This window comes from Haliotis rubra, unplaced genomic scaffold (genome assembly GCF_003918875.1).
Source record: "Haliotis rubra isolate DU_JTF1 unplaced genomic scaffold, ASM391887v1 Scf476, whole genome shotgun sequence".
NCBI classification, from domain to species: Eukaryota; Metazoa; Mollusca; class Gastropoda; order Lepetellida; family Haliotidae; genus Haliotis; species Haliotis rubra.
This window is the reverse complement of record NW_025767164.1, coordinates 589,747-614,729: the sequence shown is the minus strand read 5'-3', so window position 1 is coordinate 614,729 and position 24,983 is coordinate 589,747. Positions and strand designations below refer to the sequence as shown.

Here is a 24,983-nt window from a genome sequence, read left to right as displayed (position 1 = left end):
CGCATTGCTTCACCCATCGCACTACACTTGATCGCGGACACCCTGGGGCCCCTTCGCTAACAATGGCAAGCGCCAGTTGGCGACACTCATACATGCTAATACGGGTCAATTGTCAGGTCGGTGCTCAACTTATCCTTGTTTGCCAGTAGTTCAGTTCAGTATTACGCAATATTCCAGCTATATGGCGGCGGTCTGTAAATAATCGAGTCTGGACCAGACAATCCTGTGATCAACAGCATGAACATCGATCTACGCAAATAGGACACGATGACATGTGTCAGCCAAGTCAGCGAGCCTGACCACCCGATCCCGTTAGTCGCCTCTTACGACAAGTATTGGTTACTGAAGATCAATAGTCTAACCCAGATTTTCATGGGTCATATTATCTGTAACTCACTAACCCACTAGTGTCGACATGAAGATGGAAGAACACAGATCGTAGTTGCAGAAGTTGAAACCGCAACACTGGAAGCAACGTTGGACGGCCGCACCTGACGTCATCTGACTAGAATCGTTCGATCTCTTACCAATAAGTGTAGTCCCGAACCCACTGCAAAGCTGAATATATATATTGGTCAAAGAAAGGAAATGATTTACTATTGCAAAACACATGGAACAATTATTATTGTGAATGTTGTTTTACACCGCAGTCGGAAATATAACCGCGCCGATTTTTATTACCTACAGTGCACTTTACCCATAGCATCCTCAGAACAGCGTCACAGGCCAGTGGTAACTGCTATCAAACACCCACCCCTACTACAGTCCGTTTGGTTTCATTTGAGACCGATGAATTGCTCTCTAACATTACTTGGTGGTAGAGGAGACAGGTAATCAACAAGCGTGTGTAGTGACATTTTAATTTCACGCGTGCAACTCGCACACCTGGCTCTTCTACCAGCAAGTGGCCCCTCCTCGTTAAAAATAGCGATGATCGCTGGAATATTGCTAAAAGCGGCGTAAAACCAAACTCAGTCAGTCACCAAAATGTCACAACACACGCTTGTTGATTATTTCTACATCATACACGAGCGTACAATACGCTACCTACTTCTTTCGATATATTTCAGTCGCATCATTGAGGAGATTCAAATGAGTGAGTGAGTGAGTTTGGTTTACGCCGCTTTTAGCAATATTCCAGCAACATCACGGCGGGGACACCAGAATGGGCTTCACACATTGTACCCATGTGGGGAATCGAACCCGGTCTTCGGTGTGACGAGCGAACGCTTTAACCACTAGGCTACCCCACCGCCCCGAGATTCAAATGAAAGTCGTGGGAGGAAATATCGAGCGTTGAGATTTTAAATGTTTTTAAACTGTTCATTCGAATGGCAATTTATTCTATCTTCACTTTTTCAACTGGATGTCGATAACATTTAATTCTTAATGGTTCTAGTAAATTTGCTTAGATAATTAAAACAAATAACATTTAAAATTTACGTGATTTTTGAATAATTGATTAAATTCTGCTTTCGATGCCTCTTCAAATTTTATATGTCATTTCTTAATAAACTGGATGACATGAACGTTTGTTTCACCACAACGTTGTTCGTGGTTGCTGAAGGTGTCGCAAATCGCTCATCACTCCGTCAGAAACGTCAGCAGCTTTACAGCTTCATCGTTGCGTGGGCTTGGTGTTATGAGTGACATGCAATTCAACTGTCAGTACACCAATCATCTGGTTGACAGATATTCGATTATATCACAACGATACGGGTTTGGCGTGTTAGTTTTTAAAATTCTCGATGGCAGTGGCTCAGAACAACGAGATAAATGTAACGTAAAATATAGAAATTATAGGGGTCCATTATGAACGGGAGGCAAGGTGTGAAGGCTTCCCCCGGTGATCTCGTTTCATGCTCACGTATGCGTATAATCGATATCTGATTTGTGTCCTCAGCTTGACGCTTTCAGAGATGTTATCTGATGCTGAACTGAGTGAGTGAGTGGGTGAATTTGAGTGAGTGAGTGGGTGAATTTGAGTGGGTGAGTGAGTGAGTGGGTGAGTGAGTGGGTGGGTGGATTTGAGTGAGTGGGTGGGTGGATTTAAGTGAGTGAGTGGGTGGATTTGAGTGAGTGGTGGGCGGATTTGAGTGAGTGAGTGGGTGGATTTGGGTGAATGGGTGGGTGGATTTGAGAGAGAGAATAAGTGAGCGGTCGGGTGGATTTTGAGTGAGTGGGTGGATTTGAGTGAGTGAGCGGGTGGGTGGGTGGATTTGAGTGAATGAGTGAGTGAGTGAGTGAGGAGCGCGTGGATGGCGGATGAGTGAGTGAGTGAGCGATTAGGCGGGCGGAGACAGGGCTGGAGCAAGTGAGTTAGTGCGTGGGTTGGCGGATGAGTGAGTGAGTGAGTGTGCAGGCGGAAACAGAGGCGGGAGGTGTGCATGGGTTGGCGCATGAGTGAGTGGATGGGTGAGTGAGTGGGCGAGCGGAAACAGAGGACGGGAGCAAGTGAGCGTGTGCGTGGGTTGGCGGATGAGTGAGTGGATAGGTGAGTGGGCGAGCGGAAACAGAGGACGGGAGCAAGTGAGCGTGTGCGTGGGTTGGCGGATGAGTGAGTGGATTGGTGAGTGGGCGAGCGGGCAGGTGGAGACAGATGTCGGGGGAGCATGTGAGTGAGTGGGTGAGTGAGCGAGTGGGGAGGTGGAGACGAGTGAGTGAGTGACAGCAATATCCCAGCTGACGATGTGAGATGACATATGTTAACCAGATCGGTAAGCCTGATTGCCCGATCCCGTTAGCTGTCTAACAAGTTGCTGACTGAGTTTGACTGAGTGAGTGGGTGAGTAGGTGAGTTGGTGAGTGAATGAATGAATGAATGATCGAGCGGTCGGTCGGAAGCGCAGGGCGGCAGCAAGGAGTGGTTGAGTGTGTGGGTAGGTGAGGGAGTACGTGAGTGAATGGGGACTGGGTTTGGAGTGAGTGAGTGAGTGGGCAAGCGAGTGAGATAAAAAGCTAATCAAATCAACATCCAATTCAGAAAACCCCTTTCTCGAGCTTTAAATACAGATCCATCCCAGACTTAGCTTTCTTGAATAGTTTGATAAAGGTCTCAATCCAAAATTTAACAACTGAACAAAAGAAAATTCAAGAATGTTTAAAAGATGACCAGTTTTGTATGAAAATACTTTCAAAGGCTATATAACGTCTCATCTGTTTCAAATACACATCCAGTTGACGCATTGTCTGGCATTCGGCATCTGTCGTACAGTCCGTAACTTTCTTTCGGAATGCCCCGTGGGAACCTTTAGAAAGTGTATGATTAGAAAAAGGCATTCGGACAGGTCCGATTAAAGGTCGTGCTGACGTGACCTATAGTGGAATTGTTCTTAGATCTTTGTGTAGTTTTAGCCAGCACGACATATGGTTTTACCGAGATTGGAAAAGAAATGTCCCTTGTCAAGTACTTCACTGTTTCAAAGATTTCCGTAAATTAAACAAATCTATTATGCCAACTCGTCTCTTAAGGATTTGCGGTACTCCTTTTATTCGGTGCTTTAGATTTGTGAGGTTCCTCTTACTTAGATTCAGTCAGAGAGAAAGGACCTCATTTTCAGCGTAATGGTCAAGCGTGTCCTTTATGTGGTCAGTCTATTCCAATAGTCGTTTAACGACATTGCAGCTCTTAATGGACACTTACGAAACTCGAGTGCTTCCGTGTAAAGAAATGCCACACGTTTTCTAAAAATAGAGCACCACTCTTACATCTGTTCTAATTTAATTGCCTGTAGTGGATTTCAATTTTGAGATTAAAAAAGGAACGTATTCGCATTGACCGGTGCCTCTATCTTGTGTAGTTCATTTCGTCTCGGTTGCGACAGGCTGTCAGAAATAGACAACGCGGCTGTCAGAAATAGACAACGCAGCTGTCAATCAAGCGAAGCACAATATGACTTTGACATCAATTTGAAACAAAGTGGGAGGCTGATGAAGGAACATATTAAAGTGATGATGATTCGGTGAATATTAAACCCTGGGGAAAATGATTCCGATTAGATTTGGAAATATAAACATGTTGCAGTAATGTCATACTGTGTGATAACGCAATTATTGACGTCGGACTCCAGGAACATTGACTTCGGTCAAGAAAAAAAATATAATGTACAATGTTGTTTTGTATTTTTGCAGTTTAAGGCGTGAAAGACAATATGATTGTGAACGAGTGGATGGGAGTGAGACGATGAATGGATGGGCTATGAATCTGGAGATGGTGAGTGAGTTGGGTTTTACGCCGCTTTTGGCAATACATCAGCAATATCACGGCGGGGGACACCAGAAATGGGCTTCACACATTGTACCCATGTGGGGATTCGAACCCGGGTCTTCGGCGTGACAGGTGACCGCTTTAACCACCTGATTACCCCACCTCCCAAATATATTGTAACATGTGTCGCTTAGCCTTCCCTCTACTATCTCACTTACTCACTCACTCATATATACTGAGAGCCAAAAGAAACGTCGTAATATTGGAAATGACATTTAAGCATCAATATAGCATTTGACCTTATTTGTTTTTAAAATATACACCGGAAGTCAAGTTTGAGGAAAACAAGTCATTAATATGGTTAATGTAACAGTCTGTCGATCCCTGTTTATGTAATGTAACTAGACACGGACTAAGTACTGTACTCACGGTCTTCGACGTACAGCCAGAGGAATACGTCAGCCCCTTTGCCGACTTGTCCACAGATAAATAACACACCTGGGGATGAAGATACATATACTTCACATGAGTACATGAAGCCGATTCCTGGAGTCTACTTGTCGTAACATGGATGGAATATAGCTAAAAGCGGCGTAGTTCCATTGTCATTTACTCGCTCACCACACAAACCCACCAAGTCGGTAAATCACTCACTCACTCACCTAAAACCAGTAATCGTAGTGAATGAGTGAGTGAATTTACATTTACGCCGCTTTTAAAGTAATATTCAGCAATACATCAATACACTTTTAGCAATACACAATAAATGGGCTTCACACATTGTACCCATGTGGAATCGAACCCAGGCCTTCGGCGTGACGAGCGAACGCTTTAACCACTAGGCTACCCAACCGTCCCCCTGTGGAGTTATCGTGGGGATGGCAAGCTGGGGTATAGGGAATGAATGGGCAGCCGGTATAGGCAAGGTCCATGCTAACTAAGCTTCACTTTAGATATGTTCTGCTAAGATCTTAGCTCACCTGGTCAGATTGACAGACCGTTACAGTACTGCATCCTTTCCGCTGACTGAATGACCGGCACGACAAGCATATCGGCCCATCTGTGGATGAACATTGAAACTGTAATGTTTCAGTAGATTATACACATAGTGGGCGAGCTGTAAAAGGCGCCAGGCTAGTGATAGAGCGGGATTGAGGAGCCGGGATCGAGCCAACCTGTGACCGGGTGTAAAAACCTTGGACTCATTTTTCTGTACAGATTCTTTCAATGGTTTCACCATCCCTAGTGTACAGTACACAACCCTGTGCACTTATAAGAACCCACGAAACCGTTGGTATATCACCAGATGGTGGCCACATGCATACGTGCAACCGCCTGGTTGCGGGTACAGCAACGTGCAGTGAACTTAGACAAATACTGTGACTATGTGTCCCAGTCCACCCAGCTGTGAATGGGTACCTCGTAAGGATGGGAAAGCCGCTCGGTGCGCCTAGTGGCTGCAAGAGTTGTATGATCCCCAGGGAGTTGAGGTTCAAAATACGATGTGCCTTGAGCATGTACTAGTTGCGTGGATATGTGCGCTATATAAATATCCTAGAATAATAATAATAATAATAATATCTGAAAATATATCAAACGCTTAAATGATACAGGGATGAATGGATATGATTTAGGAAGGAAATGGAGCCACTCATATAATCTCTGTACTTCACTGGAATTCTCTGGAGTATTTGGAATATATACTTGCAAAGGTCAAAAGTTATGTATGAGTGAACAAGATTTCGAAATATACGAGAAAGATGTATTGATGCAATAAATATATAAAGAATTTCACACTGAAATGGCACAGTAATGCAAAATGACTGGGCCAATATAAGGCCGCCATGGGGAGCCATGATATTTCATACCACCCTATCTTTTGCTCGGGGGATGTTATTTAAGCATAAGACCCCTTCCCGTCGGACTATTCTCCAATATTAACAGGAAACATCGTGCCACAGTTAATCTCTCCAAGCCCTAAAACAACAAGTGACTCAAGAAATGGCTAGACACACATATCATTACATGCAAACATGAGAGATTTAACCTGTGGAATTCTCAGATTCTCTCTCCTCGTTCCTCAAAACACTGTAGGTGCGACACAGGCATAAACATGAATGAATTGCAAAATACTTAAATGAATTTAAATTAAATAAAATTAAAGTCATCATTGCTGCGAAGAGACATATTCACTTATGCAGTATTACAAATATGCATGTATATAAAAATATTAATACAATAATATCTCACCTGTACATCATGTAGCCATATTACTTTAAGCCGTATGTATCACGGCTTTGAATATCTGTAATATTTTAATCTTGGGAACCAATAAAAAAATTAAATATTTGGTTTTTTTTAAAGTTTATGTATGTTTGAATGTACTAAATATATTTATGAATATGTATATATTCCCTTTCGATATGTTTCTATGTGTAATTGTAAAACAAATAATGTAACAAGATTCTCTTAAAATATTAAATTTAACACTGTCTATAACACCATCTTCATTAAATCCAAATGCTAGCAATTGACTTCAACTGGGCCAATGTGGCCTCACTCTCACGACAAAACGACCTGAAAGTACACCGTATTTCAGTACTTTTGATTGTTGGTCTGGAGTAAATGGAGCCAAACGGTCAATTGTCTGCCTACACCAAACCCATGAAAACTCTTAAGGGGTCATTAAACCAGTGATTGGCGTTCTGACACTTGGGATATGCACTATTATTAAGGCATCTGTCACGGTGACTGAATAGCTGACGTATCGACGTCGTACTTGTAATTCGTTGTGTAGGTCTCGTTGCTGCGGTTGTACTACTTGTAGTAGCTGTTGTTGGTGAAGTCATTGCAGACGGGATTATGGTAGTACTTGTAGTCGAGGCTGAGGTTGAAGTTGAGGTAAACATTGTTGATGCAGACGGCGATGTGACACCTACAGAATAAAATGACACAATTTAAAACTGGATGTGTGTTGGACTTGATATGCTCGATAGAGTGAGTGAGAGAGCGCTAGTAGTGAGAGATAGGGTGGGTGGGGGAGGGAGAGATGGAGAAAGAGAGAGGAACAGGGATGGGGAAGAGAGAGAGGGAGAAGGGAGAGGGAGGGAGAGTGAGATTTATAGAGAAAGGGAGGGAGAGGTGGATAAAAGAGAGGAACAGGGATGGGGAAGAGAGAGAGGGAGGAAGAGAAAGGAGGGGGAGAGTGAGATTTATAGAGAGTGGGAGGGAGAGGTGGAGAAAGAGAGGAACAGGGATTGGGAAGAGAGAGAGAGGAGGAAGAGAGAAGGAGGGAGAGGGAGATTTATAGAGAGAGGGAGGGAGAGAGGTGGAGAAAGAGAGGAACAGGGATGGGGAAAAGAGGGAGGAAGAGAGAGAGGAGGGAGAGGAGAGATTTATAGAGAGGGAGGGAGAAGTGGAGAAAGAGAGGAACAGGGAGGGGAAGAGAGAGAGAGAGGAGGAAGAGAGAGGAGGGAGAGTGAGATTTATAGAGAAAGGGAGGGAGAGGAAAGAGAAAAAGAGAGAACAGGAGGAGGGTGCTAGAGAGAGAGAGGAGGAAGAGAGAGGGAGGGAGGAGGAGATTTATAGAGAGGAGGGAGGGAGAGGAGATTTATAGAGAGAGAGGAGGAAGAGAGGGAGGGAGAGGGAGATTTAAAGAGAGAGGGAGGGAGAGGGAGAGGTGGAGAAAGAGAGAGAGGAAAAGAGGGAAGAAGAGAGAGATTCAGGGAGAGGTGGGGAGATCGGCTGATCCTTGATAGACCAAGGGATGCTACTCTGGAAAGCGAACTGAGGCGTACAAAGTCCACCTGACCACAATACACTGCAATTTGGACTGGGTAGGTAGTATTTAGAAATCGTACTAGTGTCCACAAGCGATAATATTATTCTATGTCTCCATAATAATTAAAGAACAACAGCAACGTGCATCAAGAAACAAACACGACCTACCTAAAGCCGACACCATGTTACAGAAATCTGTGTCACAACAATTCCTACGTAACTGTCGTTTCCTTCCATTGTTGATGTCGCATACCTGCAAAGTGATGGAATGAGTGAGTGAGTGTGTTGGGTTTTACGCCGCTTCCAGCAATATCACGGCGGGAGACACCATAAATGGGCTTCACACATTGTACCCGTGTGGAGAATCGGCCCCGGGTCTTCGGTGTGACGAGCGAACGCTTTCACCACTAGGCTACTCCATCGCCCGAGTGAATGATTGAGTGAGTGAGGGTTGAGTGAGTCGGTTTATATCAGCCAAAGAGTGAGTGAGTAAGTGAGTTTGGTTTCACGCCGCTTTTAGCAATATTCCAGCAATATCACGGCGGGGGACACCAGAAATGGGCTTCACATCATGTACCCATGTGGAGAATCGAACCCGGGTCTTCAGCGTGACGAGCGAACGCTTTAACCACTAGGCTACCCCACCGCCCCTTTCAGCCAAAGAAAGCTAACGAAGTTCGAGTGAGTGAGTGGGTTTTACGCCACTTTGAAAAGGATCAAAGTTACATCCAAACGTGTCAGCTTCATGCAAATAGTAGAACTACATGTCTTCTACGTTTTCCACTGGGATGAAATCCTTGAGCTTGGTGCCGAGACACCAAAAACCATAAAAGGACGAATCAGGGATTCGAACCCATAATCCTAGACTATTGGCACGTCTCAAGGTACGTTCTCACGGTGCGACTTGCGACTTCCGAAGACAAACCACATCATCATTGCTATTGTTGATATAACATTTTTCATCTTTTACATTTCTGATTCGTCGCAGCAGAGAAATTACACAGCTTTTCACATCGGCACGACAATGATACAGTGGGGGAGAGTAGAAATGGTTTGCATTAAGAGCAGGAATCGAACCCGGTCCTTCGGCGAGACCCCTGTTTGGTGGCAAACCGAAACATGAGTGTCATTAACCTATTCAGACAATGACCTACTTTTCAGCCGATCCGAATTTTCTCGAGTGAAAGTGAAAAAAGACACCACAAACAACTATGGTTACACTGAATTCCAATTCCTTGTTACATAAGAAAATGGTGCTTAAAAGTTAATTTTATTTTAAAACTTTAATAACATCGTAATTTCTGTATTTTATGGCGAGGTGTAGGCAGCATGACCTTAACTAGACGTCACAGACTGCTTCTGTTTGATGAGGTCATAAAATGATTCACAATTCATCTGCCTCAATGGTTACACCTGTTATGTGTTCTTCGCGCTTATTCAATGTAGTTTTATAACGGACAATGTGATTGATATAGTATCAAGTCCGTACCAGACTGCCAAACGTTTCTAGCGGCAGAGCCTCGTTTTTACATTTCCACGATTTCCTGATTTCCGTTGGTTTGAGCACGCTGTTCGACAGAGCACGCTGCACGTGTTTGCAAGGATTAGAAGGAGCGTAGTGTTGCCATATACAAGTGGTTAGATGTATCAAATAATACTGATTAATATCTATGTATCCAGTTGAATGAATTTGTCTCAAAATTCTGGACTGGTTAGTGTACTAAGTTGCGCAATAGGACGGAACCCAGTCAGCAGGAATCGAGCAGGACTGACATGCAGAGCTAACATTTTGACCAACAATACAGGCGTTTTAAGCTCGACAATGATTGTTACACCTGTGTTGCTCAACCGAATATTAAGTTCATGTCACATGATTTTGATTTACTTCTACTACCAAAATGGCGTCGATATTTTAGAGATGATCGTATGTGTGCGTGGTAGGGATGGATTGGAGGGGGGGGTGCTTACCTACTACAAATACAAACTTAACATGGCTACGTTTTGGAGTTTATGTACCTGTGTCGCATTTAGTCACACGATTTTTATTCCAGTTTTACACGTACATATGACATATGACATACGCACCTGCTTGTACACGCATCCCATTGAGTACCGAAGCTCCAACATGTCGGTGACGTAATTCTGATACATGCACACCTTGAAGACAAGGACAGACACGTATTAATCAGGTGTAGGAAGCTTTAACACACTTATTTAACCCTACCATTGCCGTTCTATTAAAAAAGGTGCAGTATATTTTGCAGAAGGAAAGAAAGGGTTCTTGAAAGAAATGAATTGTGTAATTTCTTGCTGTCGGACCATTTAACCCCTCGACATAAAACACCCGAGAGTTTTTTCTACATTGAAGTACTTCAACTGATTGGTTGGTTGGTTTTTTTAACGCCGCACTCAGCAATATTCTAGCCATATGGCCGCGGTCTGTAAATAATCGGGTCTGGACCAGACGATCCAGTGATCAACAACATGAGCATCGATCTGCACAATGCCATGTGTCAACCAAGTCAGCGAGCCTGACAATCGGATGTCGCCTCTTACGACAAGCATGGGTTACTGAAGACCGGTTCTGACACGGATCTTTACGGGAGACACAAGCATGGGTTGTTAAAGACCGGTTCTGACCCGGATCTTCACGGGAGAAACAAGAATGGGTTGCTGAAGACCGGTTCTGACACGGATCTTCACGGGGGAGACAAGCATGGGTTCTTAAAGACAAATTAATTCTAGCCCGGATCTTCACGGGAGACACAAGCATGGGTTGTTAAAGACCGGCTCTGACCCGGATCTTCACGGGAGACACAAGCATGGGTTGCTGAAGACCGGTTCTGACCCGGATCTTCACGGGAGACACAAGCATGGGTTGCTGAAGACCGGTTCTGACACGGATCTTCACGGGAGACACAAGCATGGGTTGTTAAAGACCGGTTCTCACCCGGATCTTCACGGGAGACACAATCATGGGTTGTTAAAGACCGGCTCTGACACGGATCTTCACGGGAGACACAAGAATGGGTTGCTGAAGACCGGTTCTGACACGGATCTTCACGGGTGAGACAAGCATGGGTTGCTGAAGATCGGCTCTGACCCAGATCTTCACGGGAGACACAAGCATGGGTTGCTGAAGACCGGTTCTGACCCGGATCTTCACGGGAGACACAAGCATGGGTTGCTGAAGACCGGCTCTGACACGGATCTTCACAGGGGAGACAAGCATGGGTTGTTAAAGACCGGTTCTGACCCGGATCTTCACGGGAGACACAAGCATGGGTTGTTAAAGACCGGCTCTGACCAGGATCTTCACGGGAGCCACAAGCATGGGTTGCTGAAGACCGGTTCTGACCCGGATCTTCACGGGAGAGACAAGCATGGGTTGCTGAAGACCGGTTCTGACCCGGATCTTCACAGGGTAGACAAGCATGGGTTGTTAAAGACCGGCTCTGACACGGACCTTCACGGGAGACACAAGCATGGGTTGTTAAAGACCGGCTCTGACCCGGATCTTCACGGGAGACACAAGAATGGGTTGCTGAAGACCGGTTCTGACACGGATCTTCACGAGAGACACAAGCATGGGTTGCTGAAGACCGGTTCTGACCCGGATCTTCACGGGAGACACAATCATGGATTGCTGAAGACCGGTTCTGACACGGATCTTCACAGGGGAGACAAGCATGGGTTGTTAAAGACCGGTTCTGACACGGATCTTCACGGGAGACAGAAGCATGAGTTGTTAAAGACCGGCTCTGACCAGGATCTTCACGGGAGACACAAGCATGGGTTGCTGAAGACCGGTTCTGACCCGGATCTTCACGGGTGACACAAGCATGGGTTGCTGAAGACCGGTTCTGACACGGATCTTCACAGGGGCCACAAGCATGGGTTGTTAAAGACCGGTTCTGACCCGGATCTTCACGGGCGACACAAGAATGGGTTGTTAAAGACCGGCTCTGACCCGGATCTTCACGGGAGACACAAGCATGGGTTGCTGAAGACCGGTTCTGACCCGGATCTTCACGGGAGACACAAGCATGGGTTGCTGAAGACCGGTTCTGACACGGATCTTCACAGGGTAGTCAAGCATGGGTTGTTAAAGACCGCTTCTGACACGGACCTTCACGGGAGACACAAGCATGGGTTGCTGAAGACCGGTTCTGACACGGATCTTCACGAGAGACACAAGCATGGGTTGCTGAAGACCGGTTCTGACCCGGATCTTCACGGGAGACACAATCATGGATTGCTGAAGACCGGTTCTGACACGGATCTTCACAGGGGAGACAAGCATGGGTTGTTAAAGACCGGTTCTGACACGGATCTTCACGGGAGACAGAAGCATGAGTTGTTAAAGACCGGCTCTGACACGGATCTTCACGGGAGACACAAGCATGGGTTGCTGAAGACCGGTTCTGACCCGGATCTTCACGGGTGACACAAGCATGGGTTGCTGAAGACCGGTTCTGACACGGATCTTCACAGGGGCCACAAGCATGGGTTGTTAAAGACCGGTTCTGACCCGGATCTTCACGGGCGACACAAGAATGGGTTGTTAAAGACCGGCTCTGACCCGGATCTTCACGGGAGACACAAGCATGGGTTGCTGAAGACCGGTTCTGACCCGGATCTTCACGGGAGACACAAGCATGGGTTGCTGAAGACCGGTTCTGACACGGATCTTCACAGGGTAGACAAGCATGGGTTGTTAAAGACCGCTTCTGACACGGACCTTCACGGGAGACACAAGCATGGGTTGCTGAAGATCGGTTCTGACACGGATCTTCACGGGAGACACAAGCATGGGTTGCTGAAGACCGGTTCTGACTCGGATCTTCACGGGGGAGACAAGCATGGGTTGTTAAAGACCGGTTCTGACCCGGATCTTCACGGGTGAGACAAGCATGGGTTGCTGAAGACCGGCTCTGACACGGATCTTCACGGGAGACACAAGCATGGGTTGCTGAAGACCGGTTCTGACCCGGATCTTCACGGGTGACACAAGCATGGGTTGCTGAAGACCGGTTCTGACACGGATCTTCACAGGGGCCACAAGCATGGGTTGTTAAAGACCGGTTCTGACCCGGATCTTCACGGGCGACACAAGAATGGGTTGTTAAAGACCGGCTCTGACCCGGATCTTCACGGGAGACACAAGCATGGGTTGCTGAAGACCGGTTCTGACCCGGATCTTCACGGGAGACACAAGCATGGGTTGCTGAAGACCGGTTCTGACACGGATCTTCACAGGGTAGTCAAGCATGGGTTGTTAAAGACCGCTTCTGACACGGACCTTCACGGGAGACACAAGCATGGGTTGCTGAAGACCGGTTCTGACCCGGATCTTCACGGGAGACACAAGCATGGGTTGCTGAAGACCGGTTCTGACCAGGATCTTCACGGGGGAGACAAGCATGGGTTGTTAAAGACCGGTTCTGACACGGATCTTCACGGGAGACACAAGCATGGGTTGCTGAAGACCGGTTCTGACACGGATCTTCACGGGTGAGACAAGCATGGGTTATTAAAGACCGGTTCTGACCCGGATCTTCACGGGAGACACAATCATGGGTTGCTGAAGACCGGTTCTGACCCGGATCTTCACGGGGGAGACAAGCATGGGCTGCTGAAGACCGGTTCTGACCCGGATCTTCACGGGGGAGACAAGCATGGGTTGTTAAAGACCGGCTCTGACACGGATCTTCACGGGAGACACAAGCATGGGTTGCTGAAGACCGGTTCTGACACGGATCTTCACGGGTGAGACAAGCATGGGTTATTAAAGACCGGTTCTGATACTGATCTTCACGGGAGACACAATCATGGGCTGCTGAAGACCGGTTCTGACCCGGATCTTCACGGGGGAGACAAGCATGGGTTGTTAAAGACCGGTTCTGACACGGATCTTCACGGGAGACACAAGCATGGGTTGCTGAAGACCGGTTCTGACCCGGATTGTCATGGGGGAGACAAGCATGGGTTGTTCAAAACTGGTTCTGATCCGGATCTTCACGGGAGACACAATCATGGGTTGTTAAAGACCGTCTCTGACACGGATCTTCACGGGAGACACAAGAATGGGTTGCTGAAGACCGGTTCTGACCCGGATCTTCACGGGAGACACAAGCATGGGTTGCTGAAGACCGGTTCTGACACGGATCTTCACAGGGTAGACAAGCATGGGTTGTTAAAGACCGCTTCTGACACGGACCTTCACGGGAGACACAAGCATGGGTTGCTGAAGACCGGTTCTGACCCGGATCTTCACAGGGTAGACAAGCATGGGTTGTTAAAGACCGCTTCTGACACGGACCTTCACGGGAGACACAAGCATGGGTTGCTGAAGACCGGTTCTTACACGGATCTTCACGGGGGACACAAGCATGGGTTGCTGAAGACCGGTTCTGACCCGGATCTTCACGGGGGAGACAAGCATGGGTTCTTAAAGACCGGTTCTGACACGGATCTTCATGGGAGACACAAGCATGGGTTGCTGAAGACCGGTTCTGACACGGATCTTCACGGGTGAGACAAGCATGGGTTATTAAAGACCGGTTCTGATCCTGATCTTCACGGGAGACACAATCATGGGTTGCTGAAGACCGGTTCTGACCCGGATCTTCACGGGGGAGACAAGCATGGGTTGTTAAAGACCGGCTCTGACCCGGATCTTCACGGGAGACACAAGCATGGGTTGCTGAAGACCGGTTCTGACACGGATCTTCACGGGGGAGACAAGCATGGGTTATTAAAGACCGGTTCTGATCCTGATCTTCACGGGAGACACAATCATGGGTTGCTGAAGACCGGTTCTGACCCGGATCTTCACGGGGGAGACAAGCATGGGCTGCTGAAGACCGGTTCTGACACGGATCTTCACGGGGGAGACAAGCATGGGTTGTTAAAGACCGGTTCTGACACGGATCTTCACGGAAGACACAAGCATGGGTTGCTGAAGACCGGTTCTGACACGGATCTTCACGGGGGAGACAAGCATGGGTTATTAAAGACCGGTTCTGATCCTGATCTTCACGGGCGACACAATCATGGGTTGCTGAAGACCGGTTCTGACCCGGATCTTTGCGGGGCAGACAAGCATGGGTTGTTAAAGACCGGCTCTGACCCGGATCTTCACGGGAGACACAAGCATGGGTTGCTGAAGACCGGTTCTGACACGGATCTTCACGGGGAGACAAGCATGGGTTATTAAAGACCGGTTCTGATCCTGATCTTCACGGGGAGACACAATCATGGGTTGCTGAAGACCGGTTCTGACCCGGATCTTCACGGGGGAGACAAGCATGGGCTGCTGAAGACCGGTTCTGACACGGATCTTCACGGGAGACACAAGCATGGGTTGTTAAAGACCGGCTCTGACCCGGATCTTCACGGGAGACACAAGCATGGGTTGCTGAAGACCGGTTCTTACACGGATCTTCACGGGTGAGACAAGCATGGGTTATTAAAGACCGGTTCTGATCCGGATCTTCACGGGAGACACAATCATGGGTTGCTGAAGACCGGTTCTGACCCGGATCTTCACGGGGGAGTCAAGCATGGGCTGCTGAAGACCGGTTCTGACCCGGATCTTTGCGGGGCAGACAAGCATGGGTTGTTAAAGACCGGCTTTGACCCGGATCTTCACGGGAGACACAAGCATGGGTTGCTGAAGACCGGTTCTGACACGGATCTTCACGGGGGAGACAAGCATGGGTTATTAAAGACCGGTTCTGATCCTGATCTTCACGGGAGACACAATCATGGGTTGCTGAAGACCGGTTCTGACCCGGATCTTCACGGGGGAGACAAGCATGGGCTGCTGAAGACCGGTTCTGACACGGATCTTCACGGGAGACACAAGCATGGGTTGTTAAAGACCGGCTCTGACCCGGATCTTCACGGGAGACACAAGCATGGGTTGCTGAAGACCGGTTCTTACACGGATCTTCACGGGTGAGACAAGCGTGGGTTATTAAAGACCGGTTCTGATCCGGATCTTCACGGGAGACACAATCATGGGTTGCTGAAGACCGGTTCTGACCCGGATCTTCACGGGGGAGTCAAGCATGGGCTGCTGAAGACCGGTTCTGACCCGGATCTTCACGGGTTGCTGAAGACCAATTAATTCTAGCCCGGCTCTTCACGGGAGAGACAAGACTGGGTTGCTCAAGACCAGTTCTAACCCGGATCTTCACGGGGGAGACAAGCATAGGTTGATCAAGGCCAATTCTAACACTGATCTTCACGGGAGAGGCAAGCATGGGTTGCTAAAGGCCAATTCTAACCCGGATCTTCACGAGTTTACTTCAACTGACGTACCTCGTGTGAGGAACATGTTCTTATTCTTTCACATCTACTGGGGTCACTGACCCCGGAGCAGGTCACACACCGGATATTCGTCCGAGATTCTGTAGTTAAGACAGAGAAACACTGTGGAGTTATCACGGAACGATATTTTTCACCAACCAAACGTTTAATGATGTTAAATTTCTATGAACTGGACCTGTCCCCTTCCATGAGAAATCTCACTTTGATTATAATGGTTACTTTCACGAAGGGGCCACTATACTAAACCTGTTTAAGAGATCCCAGGTGTCTACCCAATTTCACGTATTTCCTTCTTTTAATTACTTGGTTTCCGGATTTAACAAAATATATATATTAGATCTGTAAGGAGGATAAAAAAGAGAAAGAAAAATAAGGGAATATGGAGATGTTATTTGCACACTTGAGTATATCTAAATGCCAGGTGCAGCATGCCAGCTGAGTAGTCTGTAACATTACCTTTCTCTCTGTTTCAGGGAATATTTGAAAGGTATAATTTGCTAATGTTTTCATGTTCTTTGTTTTAGCAGTAGCAGTAACATTAGTAGTAATAGTGGTAAAAGTGATGTTTGTGGTAGTAGAGCAGTAGCAGCAGCAGCAGTAGTAGTAGTAGTAGTAGTGGTAAAAGTGATGTTGGTGGTTATAGTAGTAGTAGTAGTAGTAGTAGCAGTAGTAGTAGTAGTAGTAGTAGTAGTAGTAGTAGTAGTAGCTACAGTAGTACAAGCGGTGGTGGTGGTCGTGTTGGTAGTAGTAGTAGTAGTAGTAGTAGCACTAGTACAAGCGGTGGTGGTGGTGGTGTTGGTAGTAGTAGTAGTAGTAGTGGTAGTAGCAGTAGAAGTGGTGGTGTTGGTAGTAGTAGCAGTAGTAGTAGTAGTAGTAGTAGCAGTAGTAGTAGTAGTAGTAGTAGTAGTAGGTGGTGGTAGTAGTAGTAGTAGCAGTAGTAATAGCAGTAGTAGTAGTAGTGGTGGTAGTAGTAGCAGTAGTAGTAGTAGTAGTGGTAGCAACAGTAGCAGTAGTAGTAGTAGTAGTAGTGGTAGCAACAGTAGCAATAGTAGTAGTAGCAGTAGTAGTGGTAGCAGCAGTAACAGTAGTAGTAGTAGTAGTAGTAGTAGTAGTAGTAGTAGTAGTAGTAGTAGAATTGATGGTGGTTTTGTAGTAGTAGTAGTAGTAGTAGTAGTAGTAGTAGTAGTAGTAGTAGCAGCAGTAGTAGTGGTAGTAGAATTAGTAGTGGTAGTAGTAGCAGGAGTAGTAGTAGTAGCAGTAGTAGGAGTAGCAGTAGTGGTAGTAGTAGTAGTGGTAGTAGTAGTAGTGGTAGTAGTAGCAGGAATAGCAGTAGAAGTGGTGGTGGTGGTAGTAGTAGCAGGAGCAGCAGTAGTAGTAGTAGTAGTAGTAGTAGTAGTAGTAGTAGTAGTAGTAGTAGTAGTAGTAGTAGTAGTGGTAGTAAGATTGCGATCACAAACTAACAAACACGTTACGCGTTTTATATCAAGAAGTATCACACGAAGATATCGGTCAGTCCTATTATCTGTGATCCCTAACGCAGGAAATGACTCGTTCTAATGTATTATTGAAGGAGGTCGCTGTAACGTGGTCATCTTAGTGGATGAAATAACAGCGACCCCAGGCTTACTGTAACTCGGACACAGCCTGTAGTTGCAGAAATGAGAAAAACACAGCCGGTCACAAAGATACCGCTTCCGGTCAGACCCAGCGGGCAAAGTCATCATGGAAGGCAACGCCGTACTTGGTGCGAAGGTTGGATTGGCCAGATTCTGGAACATTCAGACGACGTCATGGCTCTCGAATTTTCTGAAGCGATATGATAATACGGTATTGAAGTAGAGTGAGTGAGTGTGTTTAGCTTTAGGCCGCTTTTAGCAATATTCCAGCCATATGTCTGCTGACTGACTGACTGAGTTTGGTTTTACGCCGCTTTTAGCAATATTCCAGCAACATCACGGCGGGGGACACCAGAAATGGGCTTCACACATTGTGCCCATGTGGGGATTCGAACCCGGGTCTTCGGCGTGACGAGCCAACGCTTTAACCATTAGGCTACCCCACCGCCCCCTCCAGCCATATGACAGCGGGGCACACCATAAATGAGCTTCACACACTAAACCTATGTTGGGAATCGAATCCAGGTCTTCGTAGTCACGATAGAACACTTTACCCACTAGGCTAACTCACCATCCCACCCGAGATAGAGATAACCACCATCACGCGTTATCCCGTTATAACGTAATAGTGTGTCGACTGAGTGAGGATGCTTTTACACCCATTTTATCAACATTCACGGCGGTGGCACTAGAAATGGGAAACACTTGTTGTACCCATGTGGGAAATCGAACCGGGGTTGACAGTTCAGGGCAAATGATATAGTACCAAATGTGTATAGCAAAAAGACTACTCGAACCGTTCAGATTTACTTATATACTGATGTACATATTTGAATATAATTTCATTTTTTATGATTTGTCAGGTTTGCAATGCCGTTTAAAATAACAGATAGTGTAATCACAAAACTACTAGCACATACATCTTGAATAGCTTTAAGCATGATCTTTCTACGTTGATTGTATATTGAACCAGATATGAGCTGTAATCCCGTTAAATATTTATATTAAACTGAAGTCAAACTCCGTTATGTCGACGTTGATGCTGCCGACGGGACCTGAATATGGACAACTCAGGGACCAAGCCTTCCTTTCGAAACAACCGAAAGTTCGACACATGAAAGGTCGACTGTCAACCATTTCTGTTGACTTTTTAGAAAGCTACTTTAAGATAGCCAAGGTCAAGGTGTGCGGATTACAATGAGATAAGAACTCCATCTATTCCTGAGATATCATATCAGATATTTGTCAAGATCCTTTTTACGTATCAATACCATTCAATGAATACACAATGCCATTTAGAAAGTGGTCAAGTGGATTACACTTTCTCAGTAAAGTACAGATTCTAGTTCTTTACTGAGAAAGTGTAATCCCAAATATAATGTACTTTACTGAGAAAGTGTAATCCCAAATATAATGTACTTTACTGAGAAAGTGTAATCCCAAATATAATGTACTTTACTGAGAAAGCGTAATCCCAAATATAATGTACTTTACTGAGAAAGTGTAATCCCAAATATAACATATATTACAGTTGACCACTTTCTAAATGGCATTGTGTATTTCATAGCTTTCGGCCGTGGGAGCAGTGGCAATTTACACTTATCAGAGGGGAACACAAAGTCCGTTGTCTAGACTACCAGTTGTCCGAGTTCCAGTTTTGTGGAAGTTGCGATGGCTGAGTGGGTTAGACAGCTGACTTTGTGTGCTGGCGATTAGGTGCCTGACTCTGAGGGTGTGGGTTCGAATCCCGGATGGGACTCAACCCAACAAAAGTGCCAGATTCTCCAGAATATGTATTTTACTGAGAAAGTGTAATCCCAAATATAACATGTTAGAATATCAATCAAGGCCGACAGGTGGACTAAAACGTTCAACAAAAGCTACTGTCAGTTAACTTTTGAAGTGAAATGGTTGCCATCCATAACATTCTTATATGAGAAAGCTGTGACCTTTGATAAATACAGCCTTGTTCCTACCAGAGCATGCTTGCAGCCCATGTCGTACAGAACCCTTCCCGATGGGGTGACGTAGCTGGTGGCAGAGCAGATCTAGAACAATAAACATCTGTGATCAATATAGTTCGATACTAGACCTCAACAGAAGCGACAAACCACCCCTAAGAAGTCTGTACTAAACTTGTAACGACGCTTCGATGTGAAACATATTTTACATTTATGGCTGAGTTGTTGAATTTAGTGAAGCTATTGTCTTGAGGACTTATTACTGTCTTATTACTGGGTTTTCCAGTTATTACAGTTGCAACAAAATAGTATAAAGGATACCCTTTGAAAGACTGGCGTCTCTGGGGTGTCAACGAATCTAAACTTACCACTAACACTATTCGATTGTGGTTTCACGTCTCAACATGTCAGCAATACCGAGGATAGCCTTCGCATATTGTGCCCATGTATGGAACCCTGGCCTTAGCGTAACAAGTGCAGGCTTAAACCACTAGGCTACCCCCCTCCTCCTCACCCAAACGACAACTCTTTCCCATTTACCCCTTTGCAGTGACATGGGTAGAAATACCGAAGTACCCTGGCTATGGTCTACTTTAAAAAACCTTGTACCGAAACTTTACAACACCCATTTACGACTGCCAACCAAATCAGCGTGTTCGTATATAACTTCCTAAACCGCCTAAAGTGAGTATCGGATGGCCATACCTGTCCGGCATGGATCCATACCTGTACGGCATGGTCTTTGACGACTTTACATCCTCTGACGAGTTTACGTATTTGACTAGATCAGCCAAATTATAATATTACTAGGTCTTGAGTTTGGTTTTACGCCGCTTTTACCAATATTCCACCAATATCACGGCGGGGGAATCAGAAGTAGGCTTCACATATTGTACCCATGTGGGGAATCGAACCCTGATCTTCGAACGGTTTAACCACTGGTCTACCCCACCGCCTGAATATTTTAGTACAAATGAAGCGATGTGTAAAAGTACCGTTATCAACCATCTTACCATCGGTTCCTGACAGACTCTGAAAGCGTTACAATCAGATGGATCGTCCACCCCCGTGCAGTGAAGACAAAGCCACGTTTTATGGAACTCTGTGACAAAATGGCAGGAAGCATGGCATCAACGGAAATAATCAGGCATGGAAAACTCATTTACACTCGGCACATTTTTGTCAATCCGTATGATATCGAATTACACGCTATGATCATTCTGTTAATTACAGTCAATATTTTTTAAAATTTTACTTCATAATACAGATGTTTGCAATGAATGGTCTTCGATTTTTGTCATTCAGTTTCAGATCAATCAATGGGCATGGGTAGAGTATCTGTACCTTCTCGTGTAACTGATCTAAACGTTCACTGCAGGACAGAAGGATTTATTGATTGGTCGATTAGTCGATTGATTGGTTTGATTGATCGATTGATTGATTGATCGATCGATCGATTGTTTGATTGATATTGATTGACTGATTTTGATTGATTGATTGGTCGATTTTGATTGATTGATTGATTGGTTGAGTAACGACAAGCATGGGTTTCTGAAGATCAATTCCAACTAGGATGTTATTCAATGGTCATGGATTTTGGTATCATAGAGGTCCGTATCTGAACCTGACAATCCATGGGATCAACGGCATGAGGATCCATCCACGTAACTCGGATATGATGGCATGTGTCCACCAAGTCAGCGAGACAAAGAACCCATTCCGATTAGTCACTTATTACAACAGGCAAGGGTTGCTGAAGACCAAATCTAACACATGTCATCGTATTCCAGATCGATGCTGTTGATCACTGGATAATCTGGTCCAGACTCGATTATTTATAGACCGCCGCCATATAGCTGGAATATTGCTCAGTGCGGAGTAAAACTAAACTCACACACTCTAATGATATATTCCTACCTGAAGAGGCCCATACTACTGCAAACATCCCGACATAGACAAATACTGTAAAAAAATGTGAAAGAATTAGTTCATTGTTATACGTTGTTTGTGTTGCTACGTAACGCCACACTCAGGAATATTCCGGCCATGTGATGGTGATTTGTATATGGTCCAGAGATTGACTACCGATAGAGGCGTTTATTCACCTTGGTCAGGATGAAAGAACGGAGTGAGTGAGTGAGTAAGTTTAGTTTTACGTCGCACTAAGCAATATTCCAGCTATATGGCGTCGGTCTGTAAATAATCGAGTCTGGACCAGACAATCCAGTGATCAACAGCATCAACATCGATCTGCGCAATTGGGAAACGATGACATGTGTCAACCAAGTCAGCGAGCCTGACTACCCGATCCCGTTAGGCGCCTCTTACGACAAGCATAGTCGCCTTTTGTAGCAAGCGTGGGTTGCTGAAGACCTATTCTACCCCGGATCTTCACGGGCCTGAAAGAACGGAATGATGATCACGAACGCATGAGCTGGTAAATCGTAAAATATATACTATGTTGCGTAGTGCAACAGGGTGAGTGAGTGAGTTTAGTTTTAAGCCGCACTCAGCAATATTCCAGCTATATGGCGGCGGTCTGTAAAATAATTGAGTCTGAATATGACAATCCAGTGATCAACAGCATGTGCATCAATCTACCCAATTTTGATACGATCACGTCAGCGAGCCTGACCACCCGATACCGTAACTCGCCTCTTACGACAAGCATGGGTTACTGAAGATCAATTCTAACCCGGATCTTCACGGGTTCCTGAGTGCAACTGGATTTGCTTCTACTGTCACACTTACATCACGTGACTATCACGTGACAAAAGATGGCGGCAGCCGTCAAACCAACAGACATGTTGGTGAATATGAATTGAAATTGTTTACGTATATTTCAGTTTACAACACTAAAGATGCATGAAAGAAGCTTCGATGTGTGTTCGCGCTGCGCATGTGCAGAAGCCTCGGTGGCGGTTTACCGTGAAACCATATTCCATTGCTGCCGCAGGACCCGGATGTTGAAATTCAGTCAGGCGAGCATGTTAAGGGCGTCTTAATGCTTTCTTCATTTCGTCTTCCGTTTCCTTCAGTGAAACATGGAATGATTTGTAATGCTTCAGTGGTAAGTACGAGTGAAAACGACAGGATGACGTCAAGCATGTTCGCGTGTTCTGAATCTCGGAAGCTATCGCTCATGTCGATTGAAGTTACCATGGTCTTGCTGCTTTGGCCACTCTATTGCGGTGCCATAAAACTCGCTGTGATGAGGCGCCTCAGAACCAACGTGAACACATCTTGGTGATGCTTAGCAGTGTTGGGACGCAAAACGAAAAATGGCGTCCAAAAGAACTTTACGGCAACACAAATTGGACAAATGGGACTCTCCAAACACACACACCCCGTCTCTCTCTCTCTCTCCCCTCTCTCCCCTTCTCTCTGTCACTCTCTCTCTTTACAGATTCTGACATCCGTAAATTTCCCCTTTTATGTGCATCACTTTTAAATGCCACTCAAAGACAATAAAAAATGTTGTTATCTATAATTACATCCATGATCTAAATGCCTGCCAAGAATTCAATATACACTTTGCTTGTATCATCTCATAAGGTGTTTTATACGAAATCAATCAAAGATATTTGGGACATTTTATTTCATATAATGTAACCTTACAATAAGCAAACAACATAAAGGCCCAATCTAATGTATTTTTCACGAAAAGTTTGTTTTTCAAAAACAGATACAGCAAACAGCGAAGCTATCCATCAAATTCAGATATGCAAAGTTCATGCAAATGGAAACGGGAAGAAATATCAACCAATGTAAATATGCACTTCGAAGTATGAAAAGCAACTGTGGGACAAACATTCGACATGGTTTCGCAAGATGGAGGAAGCATCTACAATCCCGGAAATGGCAGAGTGAGTGGTAAAGGCCGTTCTATGGTCAGTATATTGAACCGGACATAGCGCCCCTGCCATGCTACTCATCAAAGACAAAGTCCAGGCTTCATTATGACACATCCATTGTATTACTAAGTGTTCAGGATATTTTTGTGCTGATCAAATCTAGACGTATTAAGAGAATAGTTTATGTGAGTTTTGGGGTCCAATTTGCCTCCATCGAAAATACGGAAGATGCTGGATGAAGATGCTGAGTCGACGTGATCTCATTGTGGCTCACAAGAACAATCGACCCGTACTCCATTACTGAAGCACTTAGTAGGTAATAACTCGAGTGTTGGTCCATCCAGTCGTTAAGTACCATTGTGTCCATCCGATCCCCACTTATGTCGCCTTTTATGATACTTATATCTCAGGATAACGACAAAGAGAATCTCCTTTGAAAATAATAAGCCGTTTTGATAACGCCCGATGTCTGTACATCTGGTCCATTACCTAGACGATATTGGATAATGGTACTTTTAGATTGAGCCTGTTACACTGAGTAGTCTTAGTGCTACAGGTCTATATTAGGAAGGAGAGTTGCATCAGTCGTGGGAGACATGTATTTTTAAAGAAACAGTAAAATATTTTAATGCGGACATAACGTCTTGCAGTAGTCTTTCTCACAATCCTGAACCGCATTCTGTCCCCTTCCGTCCAACCATTTCTGCTATGCTAAAGCCCTAAAAGAAGCAAGGCTAGATTTCTTCAGGTTCTGAATCTCTCGTCTCACTGGGGCTACTTTTAAATTTAAAAAGAATTATCTGTTTCTATCAATACTATATATATTCAGAGCCTAGGCGTCAGTCTAGCCTTCCAACTGATCCATATAGAAAAGGAACCCCAAAACATACACGAATTTTCAAACAGTGAACGCACATGTTCACTTTTATTTCATTATCTCCGGAAAATGTGTTTCTGGATTAAACAGCGTGGTGGGGTAGCCTAGTGGTTAAAGCGTCCGCTCATCACGCCGAAGATCCGGCTTTGATTCCCATATGGGTACAATGTGTGAAGCCCATTTCTGGTGTCCCCCGCCATGATGTTGCTGGAATATTGCTAAAAGTGGCGTAAAACCCATCTCACTTACTCACTGTGGATTAACAAGGTCCGTACTAAAGAGGTTTCACTGTCCACAGAAATTGCAGACTCGGTATCTGAAAATTACCGTTACATCGCCACGGGCACCTCA

At 45.4% G+C, this 24,983-nt stretch overlaps 1 protein-coding gene across 3 annotated transcripts in view; it reads right to left on the bottom strand.

Moving 5' to 3' along the window:
• The window catches only part of LOC124290860, a 30,623-nt gene that overhangs the window by 1,916 nt on the left and 3,724 nt on the right, over positions 1-24,983 (bottom strand). For 2 of the 3 annotated variants that reach the window (XM_046727703.1, XM_046727705.1), the window contains exons 2-12: positions 21,819-21,863; positions 20,915-21,003; positions 19,917-19,988; positions 17,952-18,093; positions 16,316-16,404; positions 10,073-10,144; positions 8,156-8,240; positions 6,987-7,142; positions 5,188-5,267; positions 4,637-4,705; positions 402-558 (exon numbers count right to left, since the gene is read on the bottom strand). In XM_046727703.1, coding sequence (XP_046583659.1) covers positions 402-558; positions 4,637-4,705; positions 5,188-5,267; positions 6,987-7,142; positions 8,156-8,240; positions 10,073-10,144; positions 16,316-16,404; positions 17,952-18,093; positions 19,917-19,988; positions 20,915-21,003; positions 21,819-21,863 — 1,056 coding nt within the window. Of the gene's footprint in view, positions 1-397; positions 559-4,636; positions 4,706-5,187; positions 5,268-6,986; positions 7,143-8,155; positions 8,241-10,072; positions 10,145-16,315; positions 16,405-17,951; positions 18,094-19,916; positions 19,989-20,914; positions 21,004-21,818; positions 21,864-24,983 lie in introns of all 3 variants that reach the window. The other variant, XM_046727704.1, reaches the window with a different exon arrangement.